Source organism: Leptinotarsa decemlineata, unplaced genomic scaffold, assembly GCF_025532065.1.
Source record: "Leptinotarsa decemlineata unplaced genomic scaffold, Ldec_3_MD MMD2_P_RNA_scaffold_9, whole genome shotgun sequence".
Classification (NCBI taxonomy): domain Eukaryota; kingdom Metazoa; phylum Arthropoda; class Insecta; order Coleoptera; family Chrysomelidae; genus Leptinotarsa; species Leptinotarsa decemlineata.
This window is the reverse complement of record NW_027412536.1, coordinates 2,466,985-2,484,576: the sequence shown is the minus strand read 5'-3', so window position 1 is coordinate 2,484,576 and position 17,592 is coordinate 2,466,985. Positions and strand designations below refer to the sequence as shown.

The 17,592-nt window shown below is 33.4% G+C and overlaps 1 protein-coding gene across 4 annotated transcripts in view; it reads left to right on the top strand.

Annotated features, from left to right (window-relative positions):
* The window catches only part of LOC111510666 (protein Loquacious), a 70,170-nt gene that overhangs the window by 30,548 nt on the left and 22,030 nt on the right, over nucleotides 1–17,592 (top strand). For 2 of the 4 annotated variants that reach the window (XM_074170409.1, XM_074170407.1), the window contains exons 2-4: nucleotides 2,643–2,804; nucleotides 5,998–6,296; nucleotides 11,206–11,506. In XM_074170409.1, the coding sequence (XP_074026510.1) occupies nucleotides 2,652–2,804; nucleotides 5,998–6,296; nucleotides 11,206–11,506 (753 nt within the window). In that variant the 5' untranslated portion in view covers nucleotides 2,643–2,651. Of the gene's footprint in view, nucleotides 1–860; nucleotides 1,012–2,642; nucleotides 2,805–5,747; nucleotides 5,907–5,997; nucleotides 6,297–11,205; nucleotides 11,507–17,592 lie in introns of those variants that run through there. The other 2 variants (XM_074170408.1, XM_074170410.1) reach the window with 2 other exon arrangements.

The following is a 17,592-nucleotide window of genomic DNA, read 5'->3' as shown; positions in this document are numbered from 1 at the left end:
TTTCCAGTTTTTTCAAATTTTTTTAGAGTATAAAATTACTTGTTTTAGAGAATAAAATGCCTTTCCATATGGTTGGTTGTCTTCTTTCCCATTGAGATTAAACCATTCACTTCACAAGATACCTGAATCTGGTGTCATATCAAACACATAATTAATGATGATGATAATTGTAATCTGCACTCGAAATAAACTTTAACAAATATCGTTATTAACAAATTTCGAAATTAATTTTTTCAAGCTACCACTAAATGGAATTTAAAAAAATGCTACTGCACTAGTGGTTAGTTTCAAAATTAAAAAAAATAAAGTTGAACAAATGAACTGGTTACAACAAATATTTAAACTAAGTATATATCAAAAATATATTTTATCGTACTGTAGGGAAAATGGAGTGTTTTATTCAACTGGAAAATATAGTGTTTTACTAAAAGAATTGAATTATTACTATTTGAAAATGAATGAAACTTGAAAGATGTTATTGAGAACCTTCAACTTCAATTATCCTCAGAAGGCTGAAAAACTATACCGTTCCATTAAAAAAATATAAAATGGGTTGGCTACGCTCACATCAATCACCTGGTTTGTAAGAAATACAGAATGTAATACTCTGAACCCAGTTTATTTTCATGCAGTTGCAGTTTTTCTTGATTATCCTCCTGTATAATATCTTGAATATATCTTTGCAACTCCAGATGACTGCACTAATACATATATTTCTTGGCGGGAACTGAAAATATTTCGTACGTTAAAACTTATTACATTTACTTTACTGACAAAGAACGACCTGAATGAGGGATCTATATAGGTAGGTAGAAGGGGATCCCTTTGTATTTAAAAAAATTGTACAGAAATGAACAGATGGTCAGGATTTCTTTATAGTTTTCATTTTACACAGAGTAAGATCAGTAGGCGATTTGTTCACAAAAGGTATAGGCGGGAATAATATTTCGCAATTTTCTCCCAAAGTCAGTTCAGTTGATGAATAATTGTTCGTGAAAGGCGTGTAATAAGGTATGTTTATTAATTTATCACTACTTCTTATTTGCCACTTTTTGGGCGGTTCTTTGTATATAATAAATGTGAATAAAAAATTGGGATATGTGAGATTCAGATATCGTAAACTAATGACTAACACGGACATCGTGAAAAATGAGAAATAAAACTTCTCGTGTTTTTATACCACTTGTATTTGTAACTAACGTTACTGGGGTTTCGTCCTACAAGGACATTTTCAAACTGATACAATAAACTGTTTTTTAAAAAAATGCTTTTACTATTTTCATATACTCTTTCATTGTATGGCATACATGTTTTCGTTTGCGTTATTACCAACAAATTTTTAAATGGTAATAATAACCCTCATTTTCGAAAACTGGTTATACAATGAACGAAATTTTTGTAAAATGATTCTTTTATTTATATCACTACTCAATACATAGTATCGAAGCGGGGTATTTTAATAGATAGTGATTCAAGAGGAAGGTTTATATGTTTATAACATGCATAATATGGTAGAGAAAAACTGATAGATTTAGAGGTTTCTAATGTGATATCGTAAATAAACACATTGTTTTCGCTTTCATTGCATACGCTTGCTGAACGAGATCGATCAAAAAATATACTAGTGTTATACACCTTGCTAAAGGCCTACAAAAAAGTCCGTGATATGTCTATCTCTTAGAGGTAACCCACAATAACAATTTTTTATCCTCGAGAAATAATGGCTTATTTACCAAGCGATTTATGCAATACAGCATTAATCCTTATCCAATTGAGTACCTTAAAAACATTGTGCATTTAATATAGATCAATATGGCCCGTTATAGCATGTAATTTTTATTATGGGTCCAATTTATAAAATTATTACAATGTGCTAAAACAATGATAAAAATAAAATAAATACAACAATAAAATTTAATTGGCGCTCCGGGGCGACTTCCTTGATTCCAGTGGCGCATTTGCTTCTTCAGCTGCAGGAAACCCCGGAAAAACCTACAGCACCACATCATCTGAAGATCTTGATCTAACAATGTCCTCTCTCTCATAAAAGAAAATGAATATTTTCGAAGATATTACAGATTTAAATTGCAGGAACATCGCGGTTGCGGCGGTACCAGAACGGGGGCGGCGGCGCGTGCCCATAAATAGCGCGTCGAAGACCGCTCTTCGCTGGTGCTGTTTTGATTTCCTGAACTGTCAAAATGTATGATCCTTGAAAATAATATTACCTCTACAAAATATAAAAAATATGCATGTGAGTGTGTATATTAATGTTCATAGTAAATTATCAATCACTCGAAAATTAATGGAACACTTTTCAAAAACGGTGAAAGGTTATTTACGGAACAAAGATGTATTCAAAAATGAGGACAAACCGAAATTAAATATAAATTTACTAAATTTAATGATAGGTAGGAATGGAATTGTGCATATCAACAGGATAGAATGTCGCCAAGGATCTGGTAGACAAAAAGCACCAATTAATTCAATAATGTCCCCAACAAAAGTATGTTATAAAGCCAAATTTCAATATCGCCCACCAAATGAAAATCAGCTGTTTTGTGTATAACATTGAGAAATCAGTATTTTATAACTCGGCAAAATCTGATGTTTTATGTACTGATATATATTTTTTTTTATAGAAACTTCGAATGGATTCACCTAATATGACTTTGCTGCATTCAGCTGGTCCCATTCATCCTCCAAATATCACCCACCCAAGAAGAGGAAAAGGTAACCGACATGGTCCTCTACATGGAAATCTACAAAGTGAGCGATTGTCACTGGGAGAAGAAGCAAAACTGGTGAATTTTTCATGAAATATTTAACTGATACTTTTATAGATAAGAATTCATAGATCACTGACAACTTTTCAGATAATGCTAGTATTGCTATCTTGCAAATAATTAACGTGAATGCTTCATAATTGGACTATCTTGATAAAAATTTCAACATTATTCGATATTTTCCTAGGAAACCTATTTCTTATCAGTAATTATTTGTTACCTTGAACGTTTTCAACTGATACTTTTCTACTAGTACTAACCTAGTATGACATTTTTGAGTGACTGTATGTTTGCTGCTTAACGTTAATGTTTACTTAAATAAAACACAGTAATTATATTTATTACACTCATCTGTCGCAAATCACTAGTTTCACTGTTTGATTGGGCAATGGTTTCATAACATTGTGAATCTGCTGCTTAGACTCCTTCATCTCTCATTTAATATAAATAATAATTAGTGGCCGACCGAAAGTTCGATTTCGGTCGAGTTTCGGCAAAAAAACGGGTTTCGGTTTAGTTTCGGTTTCGGCGGCAAACCTGCCGAAACTACGACCGAAACCGAAACTGCATTCGGGAGTTCACGCGCTGTGATCGGTCATGTTCGGCGCGTTGAATTTCATACAAGCGACGAAGTCCGCGTGCCTAATCATGTCATGACTTTGTGATTTACTTTGTTTATTACATAAATACGTGTATCTATTGTGTTATAAATTAACGACTTAAATAAGTAATTTTACGTTAAGGAGGTTGCGTTAATGGCCATGTTACGATTGCACACGGCTGGTGTAAACCTTGAAGTAGGAATGGGTCAATTGAGACTGAACCCTACAAAATACAAATAAAACAACACAGAGTCAGATGCTACAAATGCAATACGCATATATACAGATGGCTCAAAAACCAAAGAAGGCTCAGGATATGGAGTGTACTCCAGATCACTAAGCCTAAGGATTAAGTGGGGAATAGGAAAAATACCAGCGTGGTTCAAACAGAACTGGCTGGTATCTCAATTGCTACAAAAGAAATAACCAGGAAAAGAATTTCTGGCAAAAAAATAACTGAAAGCAGACAAGCCCTATTAGCCTAGAACAGACGTGTTACCTTAGGCCTAGTACTAGAGTGCCACCCAGATTTAGCCAAAGCTTCGGTAGATAATAACATTATCCTGGGGTGGATTAAAGGGCACGACAGGAGTAAAGTTAATCGCCGACTCTTTATCCAAGGAAGCGGCGGACAAGGACAAGCGGCTCCGTCTAATATCTCCATTCTGGAGAGATTGCAAAATAAAATAATACGGATGAGAGTGAATGATCCGTGGTTCGTACAGAATGAAGCCATCCGCAGAGATTTGCAACTGCCTTTCATTAAGCAGTCCATTGAGTCGAGGAATCGGCAAGTCTTTGATTGCGCAGAAACCTACGATAATCCGTTAGTTAGGGAAGCTATGGATTATGCTGTAGACGACCTCTTCTGGTATAGAAGGCCCAGACACTCTGTCGAGTGAGGCCCTCATGTCCTCCGTTAAAAGATGAACAATATCTTCATCCAAACACCCCAGCCAGGTAGGGGTCCACATGAAGGGCAGTACTGATGTCTGAGGACATTCATGCCGCCATCACATAAATCAGTGTTGACCCATTTGTCTCTCTGACGAATATCAGTCGAAAGGGTAAGGGAGCCAGGCTCCAACGTGTTTTAAGCCATGATGACACGAACAAGGGACCTGCCCACCTTCCTGGAAAGGACAGGATCGACGATCACCTAGGAGGACAACTCCTTAGGAGGATGTACAATGGGTCGAATGTGGCCTAAGTGCTGTGGGCCTACACTCACCCTCCCCACTTTACATATACTATTAGAATTATAAAATCCGTTAGAAATTCTATCAAGTCCTTGGCAAAACGAACCAAGTGTTTGAAAGAGAATATTTAAAAAAAGCTTCCCGAAACACAGTGGAACAACCTTACGGCAATGCGCATGCAAACTTTCAAATATCTTGGCGACACAACCTGTTTCCACATGTACTCCTGAGAGGACTTTCTCTTCTCTGAAAAGCCTCAAAACTCCACAAGCCAGGAACGACTAAACGGTTTGGCGTTAATGTCAATCCACTGTAGAATTGACATAGACACCGAGGAGGTAATTGATTTGTTTGCAAAGAAAGCTAGAAAACTAAATTTGATTTTGTAAAAAGATGTTGATATTTCTGTAATAGTTTTCTAATGAATATATATGCTCATGAAAGACAATTTTCTTTCTTTTGTTATTTTTATATTTCATGTTTTTCTACTGCTCCACCAAACCCCCCCCCCCGAAATTGTTTTCTGGCTACGGCCTTGATAATATTCAAAAGAAAGATCTACACCTACTCAAAAAAACAACTCACCTATTTTAAATATTTTCAAGGTGCAGTTAATATTTTTTACTGCATAACGTTGTGATTTAAAGATATAAAAATACAGACTGACTGATTGTTATGACGTTTTCTTTATTTTTTCCCAAAAACATAATCCTTGCAAGAAAGTTTCGGTTTCGGCCGAAACTGAGACCGTTGCCGAAATTCGTTTTCGGTTTCGGTCGTAAAAATCAGTTTCAGTCAGACACTATAAATAATGTTTATTAGATTCCTCTGGATTGTGTGAAAACCTTGGAGAAAAATTGGTACAAATTGAGAAATCCTCGTATTGAATAGCGAAAAATATTTCTAGTATCTATTCAATATAGACTAGTTCATATTTTTCGATTTTAATTGTCATAAACCTAATTTCCTAGTTTATTATCAAAAGCTTTTATTGTCACCTGGTATCAAATGGTAAAAAATCCAACAGATGTTAAAAATAAATTCAGTTTCTTATATTACTTTTTATTGTTGTATAGTATTCAGTTTTTTATCTATTCAATTTCTTTGTTCTTTTGCTCATTATAGTTTTTAAAATGATAAAACATGGTAAACTCAAAAGTTTGTTGTTTTAAACACAAAGACTGTCAAAATATTTTATTGATAGACACCTCAAATCAACCATATTGTAAATGTATACAATCTAATGAAAAATCAAGATTTCTTGTACAAACAACAGGCAACTCATTTGAAAGTACTAGTACCCTGCGGAAATCAGTCAAGTATGAAAAAAATAATCCAATATCTATGAACTAAGTACTTTTTTTCTGCAAAATATCTGTATATCTTATTTCATAATATTTCTCTTCTCAGCTTTATTCTCAGGAAATGGCAGCCATGCCTAGCAAGACTCCAGTGTCGGTTCTCCAAGAGCTTCTAAGTCGGAGAGGTATCACTCCCAAATATGAACTGGTTCAGATAGAGGGGGCTATACATGAACCCATATTCCGCTACAGGGTATTTTTGAGCAATGAGCTTGTTGCAACGGGCACTGGTCGTTCCAAGAAGGATGCTAAACATGCAGCTGCTAAAAATTTGCTTGACTTGCTTGTTGGGAACATGACTCCAGAACAGGCTAATCAAACTAACGGCACTCCTGGTGCTGCTGATATGTAAGTATTATTTCTTTAGTGATACTACATACAAATGTAATGATTTAAAAAAGCCATGGGAGCCATTTCCCCATTAGGCCACAACTACTTCACAGCCAGGTAATATTTTGGCATCCTTTTACGTTCATGGCGTACATCCATGTTTTTTACACCCAATTTAAGCTAATTTTTTTCCTAATACGATGATATACTACTGCCTATGAAAAAGTGGCTGCTAGATAGGTATCAAAGGTATCATACACATATAACATATACATTACTGGTTCAATATTTATCAGACTAGTCACACAAACTGAAGAAAAAGCAGCTTATACATGCAAATCTAAAAATTCTTTGACATTGTAAAAGGCATTTTCTAGGAGAAGGTCTGTTAAAGCTTTTTTGAATGTATTGTAATTTTCAATATTTCCTAGTAACCTATTTCCTTTTTATAACATTGACTCCTTGTATTTTGTATTTGTATTTTGTATCTTTGTATTTTGATCATGTATCATACTGTTTTTTGTATGGTGTGATTCATTTCTTTTGATATTCATAGTTATGAGCAAAATATATAAAGAATGTAGTGTTAAAATAGCTAGATCTTTAAAAACTGTCTTGCATGATTGTCTACAATGTATGCCAGCGATATATCTAATTATTTTTTTTTATAACAAACACTCTTATTAGGAATGCTGAGTTTCCTCACAATATTTAACCCATTTGAGATATTAGATTGTACTAATCCGAAATAGGTCACTTTGAGTACTTCTAGAGATACTGTTCCATGTAGTTGTCTTATTATGAAGCAGACTCTACTCAGTTTTGTTATTAGATAATCTGTGTGTTTCCGCCAAGTTAACTTCTGATCAATTACTAATCCTAGATACTTATATTGATTCACCTGCTCTATAGATCTGTCATGTGTTTTTATTAGTGAACAATGATCATTAGTATGATTCTTTTGTTGATAATTCAGTTTTATTTACATTAACAAGTAGACCGTTATTTGTGCACCATTGTGAAAATTCATCAGCAGTTTTATTTGCAGCTTGAACAGGGAGGAGAAGTTCATTTTCTGCTACTATTTGATAGGTATCATCAGCATATATTATTGATTTTTGTGGAGATACACATGAATTTTCAATATCACTCATAAATATTATAAAAAGAAGCGGAGCCAATGTTGAGCCTTGTGGAACTCCTAATGAGACAGAAGCTCGTTGTGATTTTATTTCATCTATTACCACTATTTGCGACCTTTGACATAAATATGATGCTACCCATTCATTGGCTACTCCTCTTATTACCATTCTATACAGTTTATCAAGTAATAAACCGTGGTCAACTGTATCGAATGCCCAGGATAGATCAAAGAATAAACCAATTGGAAATTTCTTATCATTGAGGTTTTTGTAGATGTTGTCACACATTTCGAATATGGCAGATGATGTTGGTTTTTGCTGTCTAAAACCATGTTGACATGAGTTTATAGTGTTCAACAAATTTATGAAGTAGCAAATAATAGGCATAGTCGATAACTTTGGCAATTTGCGATTGCAAACAGATATTTCTATAGTTGGAGCCCTTGTTTTTATATATGTGAATAGACTTTGATGTTTTCAGTGATTCTGGATATATGCCATCACATAAAGATTTATTCACAATAAATTTATTAATTTATTGACAATAAATGATAAGAGGTTTTAGTGGTTTTATTAATGATTTCTTGGATCTCTATATGTGATGTTGGATATAAGTATAAGCTGTTGTATAGATATATAGATAGATCTTTATTTAAATAGGATATCCTAATAATATACAAATCAACTAGAATGGTAGAAATAAAAAAAAAGGTATGTGTTACATCTAGAAATGACTTAAATGTATGACAAACATAAGTTCAATAAAATATTTTTAAAGACATTACTACAAAAACAGCAACATTATACATTCGAAAAATTTCAATGCAACATGTAGAAAGATAAATTACATAATTATTAGAAATATATAATGAACATTAGAGAAAGGAGATGATTTCAATTAGTTTGTATTAGGTTGATTTGTTTTTATGTCAATGAAAAATATATTGAGAATGTTACTTACTGTTGTTTTATCTGTAATAGTATTACAGTTGATTGTTAGTTTCAAAGTATCATTATTTTTTATTTTATTCCTATTTTCAATGATAATTTTCCAACTTTCCTTAATATTTTCTGCATTTATAATTATGTTGTTGTTATATCCCATTTTTGCCCGTTTTACTATTTCTGTATATAAGTTCTTCAGTTGTATATATTTTTGTTTGATAATTGCTATGTTAGAAAATTTAGCTAATTTGCACATGTCACATACCATTTGATGCAGTTCTTTGATTTCTTCTGATATCCAGGGTTTGTCCTATATATAGTACTGAAGAATTTCTTCAACACTAGCTATTATTGTGTAGTTACTTTATTTTGCTTATACAAATAATAATAATAAAAAAAAATTTGATATATATATATATATATATATATAGCACTCCTCAAACTGAACTGGTCATCCTGTTGTCTGTCTCTTTATACGGTCAGAGCGTCTTAACTCAGATATTTCAGGTACTTTAGGTAAATTTGCCTGTATTTGTTCTGCATCAGGTACTCTTCTTCGTGTTAGATCTTCTCTAGGAATGTGTATGGTTTTGTTTAATATATTGAATGTGAGATCTTGTTGTGTTTTGATTTGTACTAGTTCCTTGATAAGTGATTTAATACTGTTGAATTTATGGATGTTCAAGTTTTCCCAAATGTCCATGCGGTTTCCCTTGTTGATTTGTTTTATTAGTTTTATGTTCTCTGGTGGTGAGAAATTATGTTTGTTTTGTATGGCATGTGTTGCAAGGTTTGATTTATAAACTGTTGGATTTATGTATGCCTTTTTGTGCTCATTATACCTTTAGATCAGTTTTTTCTTGGATTGGCCGATATAGAATTTGTTGCAGTCCGAGCATTGTATCCCGTTTTGGTCTTTGTCTTTGGTTTTCTGAACCAATTTTTGCAGAAAACCGAAGATAGTACTCTTGATTTGTTGAATTTTATGTTGGAGTATCATTTTTAGAGCCCATTCTAATAATATGGTTTTTAAGAAGGACAAGAATAAAAAGTTTGTGTCTTTTTTTATGCATTGATCAATGGCATATAAACTAGTCGTAAGGTTCAACTTTGCAATCAGTTATCATGAATCGAAAAAAAAAATTATGACAGTACAGTTAATTGACATAGTGAGCATCCTTAGAAGCTTAAAGCTGAAGCTAATGGAAGAATTGAAAAGATGGTTCAGATGAGTCTGAATTAGACTGTCATTGTTTCTGGTAGAAACAAACTGATATATCGATCCTTACATTAGACATCATTGACAGTAACCCAAACAAGTTTGTATTGTTGTCAAGTCATCTGTCATGTTTTACCTGAGCTACTTGAAGAAGTACCTCTATTGGTTCGAATGTGGGAATCATTTGTCAATTTCTTGATTAAACATTCCATGATAGGTGGATAGGTAGACGTGGTCCCATACACTGGCCTGCACGTTCTCCGGATTTAACGTCACTAAACTTTTATTGTGGGGATACCTTGAATCCCTGTTGTATTTGACACCTGTAGAGTCTGTTGGAAGATTTAAAGGCAATAATTTTAGCAACATGTACAATAATACAATATACACCAGGAATATTCCAAAGAATGCGACAGTCAATGGTACGGAGATGCTAATTGTATATCGAACTAAATGATTGTCATGGTGGTCCATTTGAACATTTACGTTAAGCCTTTTTTGTTTATATGTAGTGTACCCTAGAGGGTACCCTATAGGTATACCTCGACAGAAACTTTTCATCTCAAAATGAGGCGAGGAATCTGTAGTCGGGGTTTGTCGATCTTATTCTGACTCACTCTGTATATATGCTACAGTTTAGGTGAAAACACCATATCCTTGCTTTTCATTTTGTCGGGACGACCACCGATAGACCAGTTTTGGAGTACTTGCTCCTCGTCAGTACCGGGATGTCATTTCAGACGAGTGGTCCTGAACAAACAACTCCACAAACACATACTCCGGAATGAAAGTCAGAATGATAATTCAATACCTTCCGGAGAGGTGCATATGACATGCTCCAGTTTAGGTGAAAACACCATGTCTGTCATGTGAACCTACGACTTTGTAGGTATATGTGGCAGATATCCGCAGAACTAACCCAGTTAATGCCGCGCAGAAAACTGATGTTAAACGATCAGGCACCTGTGCAATATCTTCCATTTGAAAGATCCACCGCAGGTAACTTCCTACATATGAAAAGCAGAAATTAATTTGATTTTGTCGAGACGACCACCGATAGACAGGTTTCGGAGTACTTGCTCCTCGTCAGCATTGGTACTGACGGGTATTGTCTTTTTCATGATAATGAGTGAAGTCGTCATAGTTAGAGAGTATGCTTGAATTTGAAATCTCATGCGACCACGAGTGTTTCAAGTCTCTTGTGTTCGTTTAGACCTTTAACGATGAAATTATCAAGTCTACACTTTGTGTTTTAAAATAGTATTTTTCCCCAATAATTCTCTCCAATAAGGTAATAATATTTTCCATATCATTGATGTTAATAATTTCATCTTTTATGATTTGCTTTGAAAGCTTTTCTCTTTCAAATAATTCTCTTCTGTGAGAAATGCGTCGATTTCTTCGTCGTGGGTTTTTGATTTGATGGTGACACATCTATTGGGGTAAACTGAAAGGCACTCCACACATTTACGACAATTATAACATTTGATTTACAAAATTTACACCGTTTTCTTAAAATGTCTAAAATCATACTTTCACGTCAGTATAGTAGTCAGTTTAAATAATACATTTGCAACTTATTGACATATCTCATCTAACATCAAATTTCATTTATTTTCAGCACCAGTCAAGTAGTGTCGCCTTATGATGACAAAGTTATGGGAAATCCAATTGGTTGGCTGCAGGAGATGTGCATGAGTCGTCGTTGGCCACCACCATCTTATGAAATGGAACATGAAGAAGGTCTGCCACATGAGCGTCAGTTCACAATTTCTTGCCAGGTATTGAAGTTCAGAGAAGTTGGAACTGGCAAATCTAAGAAACTTGCCAAGCGAACTGCTGCCCACAAGATGTGGCAGGCACTTCAAGATCTACCTATGGAAGGTAACAACTTACAAATTGGATATGGCAGTGAAGAGGATGTGAGTATTAATTATGTGATATAGAAATTGTCATACTGAACGGTTAACGGAAAAAACCGTTTTTCCATTAACCAGCTGTCGTCCCCCTACAAACAACAACTCTTAAAAGTCTAAACTTGTGCGAGCTAAGGACTAACGAGGTCTTGCCTTTTAACGTATTATTCCTAACACGGTTATAGATTATAAAAATATCATACATTGCTTGATTGAAATAGAAAACATATTTAAATTTCGTTAAAAATTCAGGGATATAAAATAACTGTCTGGAGAGAAATTGTACCACGATATTTTTGAATTCGGATTGTGTAAGTTGATTCCTAATGTGAAAGTGGAATGGTTGAGTCGATTTTGATTTATTATTATAACAGGCAAAAAAGTCTTGGTTGAGCTCTGAGAGTTTTTTCCTAAACCAAAAATATCTTCTGTATAGAGGGAGAATTTTTCCACAGTAGGTTACCCTAAGTAATTCAGACTGGATTTTTGGCAAAATATGAATATATTTTTTATTCATTCTTATTAAGCACACTTTGTCAATGAGAATCTGTTTTTTTTACATGTCCATTTTCCCAGAACTGCTGCTCTCCCTTTCTTACTGTGCCTTAAGATGTGGTGATGAATTGAGATATTTCTCTCTGGATAAATTCGTTGAATTCTGTTTTTTCATTAATCAGCTGTCAACCCTCAAAAGGTGAAACTTGTATAAGCTTAGGATTACCGAGGTCTCCATATCCAGTTATCAATATATTTCAGTCTTACGTCTTTCAGTTGAAAAAGACATTTTCTTTCACGATTGTTCCAAAATAGCTTACTCTCAAATTAAGATAAACATATGATTAAAGATTGAGTCACAATTGATAAGGGTATATTTTAAGGAGAGATTGATTTTTGGGGAAAAAAAGCAATTAATTTCAAAATAAACTCTTTACAATGATGTGTAGATCATGCAAAGAAGTAATTTTGAAATACGAACTGGAAGAAATATTCCTCTTGAAACAACTACTTTCACATCGAATCAAATAAGAGAACGAATGTCCATCACTTACTGTCATTGATAAAATAAGTAGATTTAACTTATTTGTGGCATAAAGTCGTAATTGTATGAATGAGTTGAGTGCTTTAACTTATGATGTTATTCAGATTGATGCTAAAGAGGTAATATGACGAGTGTCTTATTATGAAAAATTGATGTTCGCTATTGAGGATGACAGTGTTGCATGTAAGTGAAATTTTATCTCTTTCATATACAATCCGTGAATGATATCTGACTCAATTCCATAACAAATGTTTGGAATACAAACTAAATAAGAAGAAAGTGTTTTTGTATAATTCAATGTTTATATAAAAGTAGTTGTTTCAAGATGGCTTCATCTGCCATTTTGTTTCTGAAAGTTACTTCTTCGCATAATTTACACATCATTATAAAGAGTTTATTTTGAAATAATTGCTTTCTTCCTTTCCCTGGAAGTTTTCCACATTTTTTGTATAAAGATGGGTAGGACGAAAGCCAAAACATTTTTTACCAAAAAATTAATCTCCTAAAAATATACCTCTCTCAATTTGAACAAAATTCCTATGGCTGTGATCGTAAGGTCGTAATGTTATGAATGAATGAATTTAGTGCTTCATCTTGTAATGTTATCCAAATTAGTGCTGAAGAGGTAATAAGACAAGGGTCTTATTCTATTTTTCTAAAACATCGTTATCCGCCATTGAGGACAACAGTGTGTTCCATGTAAGTGAAATTTTACCTCTTTCATCCCGTAAATAATACCTGATTTCAAAAAACAACTGAAATTCACTAAAGAAGTGTTTGGTTTCCGTGAAATTACAAAACTGAAAAATGAACAAATTTTTGTCTATTTCTAAAATTGACCCAAACTATAAAACAATATACAATATACAAATGTATTCAAAAAACACTTTATTGTAAGACACCTTATTGTGAGATTTTAGTGAAAATCTTACAATGAAGTGTTTTTTGAATACTTTAGTTATGGATTTTCATCAAGTATCGATCAATTCCATCATATAGCTTTATAAAAAAATTGCTCAATCAGACAATAAATCTAAAATGCTATGACACATCATCAAAGAAGTGACTGGTTCACTCCAAACTAATCAATAATAATAATAATAATAATAATCTTCATTTGAAATATGAATATCCTTATTTAAAAAATAAATGAAAAACATTAGATGATTACATTCTAAAGTTGATCAATAAGATAGGCATGATAATATTTCAAGAAAGAAAATTGTATCTATAGGTAACAAACACATAATACATATCATACTTGTACATTTAAAATAAATTTCTTTAGTTATGGGCTATTTTTAATTGCATTTGGTAATTTGTTGAACCGATCAAAACCCTTGAAAAACAAAGAATTCATGGTGTTTTTGTTTTTTGTTCTGTTTAAATATAAATTATTATTTCGAGTGAAGTGGTGGTGAATATCATGATGAAAGACAATGCACTGTTTGAAATAAGATGGTCCTAAATTGTTCAATATTTTGTATACAAGAAATATAATAGTCTTTGGGGAATGGATTGTCAATTTAAAACATTGAGCATAATAATAGCATAGTAATAGTGGTATCTCTACGGCACTTCAAAATGATCCTCATACCACGATTCTGTAGTTTTTGGAGTTGAGACAATTTATTCTGATTTAATAGATATAGGATAGAGGAACAGTAGTCAAAGTGTGGCTGAACAATTGACTTGTAATCTGTGATACTTGACTTGGTTGAAAGATTACTAGCAATTCTAGAGAAAAAGAATAATTTTTTTGAATTTTTTTTATGAATATACTCAAAATGTTCATCAAATAAAAGAGTGTTTTCTATCAGGAATCCCAGATATTTAGCTGAATTCACTAATTCAATTCGTTCATCATCAATGCTGAGGTTAATAATTTTTGAGTCTATTTGGCTGTATTTAAATTTGGTGGTGATTATTTTGTTTTCAAAACACTTAGCTTTAATTTATTCATTTTCAAATAATTGCTGACACTTTCTAGAGTATTATTCATTTTTTGTATAGCCATTTCGAGGTTCACATCGCTACATGCCAATAGAGTATCATCAACAAAAAAGTTCATAAATTCACAATTAACAAACAATGGCATGTCATTTAAATATAGTAGGTATGAATAGAAGGGGACCCAAAACACTACCCTGAAGAACTCGAACATCATTATCAATTTCACAAGAGAATATGTCTTTCACTCTTACCTGTTGTTTTTTGTTGGTCAAATAACCAATTGTACACTGTGCCCTCTAGTCCGTATATATTCAATTTAGTTAGTAGTATAGACCTATTATTGGTCTCAAATGCTCTTTTGAGGTCAAGGAACACTGCCACAACAAACTTATTATTATCCAGTTCAGTTTTAAATTTAGAAAATGATAATTCATTCAAAGCTGCAAATCGCTTTAATGAATATTTCATGAAAGCAACCTCTTAATGTTTATCATTGCAGAAAGATATTGGCATGGAAAATTGTTCTTGTCCCTGTTTAATGAATGTGAATTACTATCAATAAATGATATAAAAAACGTTTGCACATGAAATTGTAACCGTTTTAACTTACCTAATGAACAAATCTTTTGAGGGGAGTATTCTTCCAGATAATCTGAAGTGGCCACAGTAAAACCACTTTACAAACTTCTCAAAAAAGGAAATAAATGTAAATTATCCAACTTCAGATCTATCAACTTACTGACTAGTGTAACTAAACTTTCGAAAGAGCAATGGCTAACTGACTATATCATTCTTCAAATCATCTAAAAGAACAATTCGTTCAGGCCAGTCTCAACTCCCTACACTGTAGGTTAATGGACTGACACCTATCAGAAAACAACTACTCCCCTGGCTAATACCACGAAGGGCGTTGAATTATATCTGACAGGTGTCAGTGCAGGATTCTTCACAGAAGTTATTCCTGCATATACTGTTGGCGATACAACTGCGGCGATAAATTTTCAATTATTGGAACACACTTGCAGACCGGTTTCGGGTCAGTGCAAGGTAGTGTATATCATCAACATAAAGTTGATGATTTCTGATAATTGAAAATCAAATTCCTTCAGAGTATCGCCAACAGCATATGCAGGAATAACTTCTGTGAAGAATCCTGCACTGACACCTGTCGGATATAATTCAACGCCCTTCGTGGTATCAACCAGGGGAGTAGTTGTTTTCTGATAGGTGTCAGTCCATTAACCTACAGTGTAGGGAGCTGAGACTGGCCTGAATGAATTGTTCTTTCAGATGATTTGATTTATAGCCAGTCTTCAATTATGCCCACTGACTATATGTGAAAAGTTTTTTTTCCTTATACGAGGAATTGGGCAAATTTTGGATATGCAGTTTGGTTACCTCTTTCACAGGCAGATGGGACGACGACAAACCTGTTGTTTGTTGTATGCTTCAGCTTAGTTCGAGGAATGATACTCTGAAGAAATTTGATTTTCAATTATCGTCAACTTTATGTTGATGATATACTCTACCTTGCACTGGCGAGTGGGCAAACAGCCCGAAACCGGTCTACAAGTGTGTTCCAATAATTGAAAATCTATTAATCAAATCAAAATATACTTTATTGTCCGAAGATTTGCATCTTATTGACAAAGTCCAAGAAATACAATGTTGTTATAAAAAAAGTTCTAAAAAAGTATAAATGTAGATATGAAAAAATTCCAAAAATGAATACATGTAAATATAAAAAAAAAATCTAAAAATGTATAGATAAAATACCACCATGTATAAAGTGATAGTACAATAATAGTAAAAATATTAGTAATATATTGCTAATATATTATTAAAAGGATTCGCTAAAATAGTCTTCTAAACTATAATAGGGTCTATCCATAAGTAGGTTCTTCACCGCCTTTTTGAAATGAACGTTGCTTAAATTTGCAGATCTCATTTCTAATGGTAAATGATTGAACAATTTACCACCATTGTAGTATATGGAATCCTTGATTAAATTCGAAGTTGGGATGGGAAGTCTAAAGGTATAATTGCTATTGCGAGTAGCATAAGGAGTAGGAGCAAAGTTGAACTTCGATTTATGTTTATAAATAAGGCAAACTGTCTCTAAGATAAGAAGTGCGATGACTGTTAACATTTTATTGGCAGTGAACAAATTCCTGCACGATTCTCTGGGTTTGACTTTACAGAGATATCTTAGTGCCCTCTTCTGTAATATCAATACAGAAGAGAGAAGGGATGAGTTGCATGCTCCCCAAAAAGGTATTCCATAACGTAGTCGAGATTCAATAAGTGCATGGTAAACGGTCTTTGCGACATGGAAACCCAACTCATTTGAAACCACTCTAACTGCATAACATCCTGAGGAGATCTTACTCTTCAGTTGTTTAAGGTGCTCATCAAATGTCAGCCTATTATCAATGAATACACCGAGAAACTTTGTGTTTAATTTATTTTGTAATACGTCAGCGTCTATTGAAATATCATCAAGCGAACATTTGAATGATATTATATTCGTTTTGGATGCATTTAGAGAGAGTAAATTTGCATCGCACCAGCTCTTCACCTTCTTCAAGTCGGATGATATTATTTTATTTAGCTCCGAGTTTTTTTTTCTTTCCACAATATTGTAGTATCATCCGCGAATAGAGTGAAACTACCAGATATGTTAATCATAGATATGTCATTCATATATAGCAGAAACAATAGGGCCTTACACAGAACCCTGTGGTACACCAGATTCAATGGCCCTGTTTTCCGAGAGTTCCGTTGTCCTCACCATTTGACTCCGACCTGAAAGGTACGATTCGAACCAAGTGTTCGTTACACCTCTACATCCATATTTATGAAGTTTTTTTAATAAAATTTTATGATTGACGCAATCAAACGCCTTTGAAATATCGCAAACAATTGCGGCGGCTACTTCACCAGCATTCAATTCAGAGTAAATTTCATATAAAAAAGAGAAGATAGCATCATTTGTATATTTTTCCTCTTGAAACCCAAACTGGTTTTTGCTTATAATACAGTGCAGTTTTAAGAATTAATCTAAACGTTCTTTGACTAATTTCTCAATAATTTTTGCTAA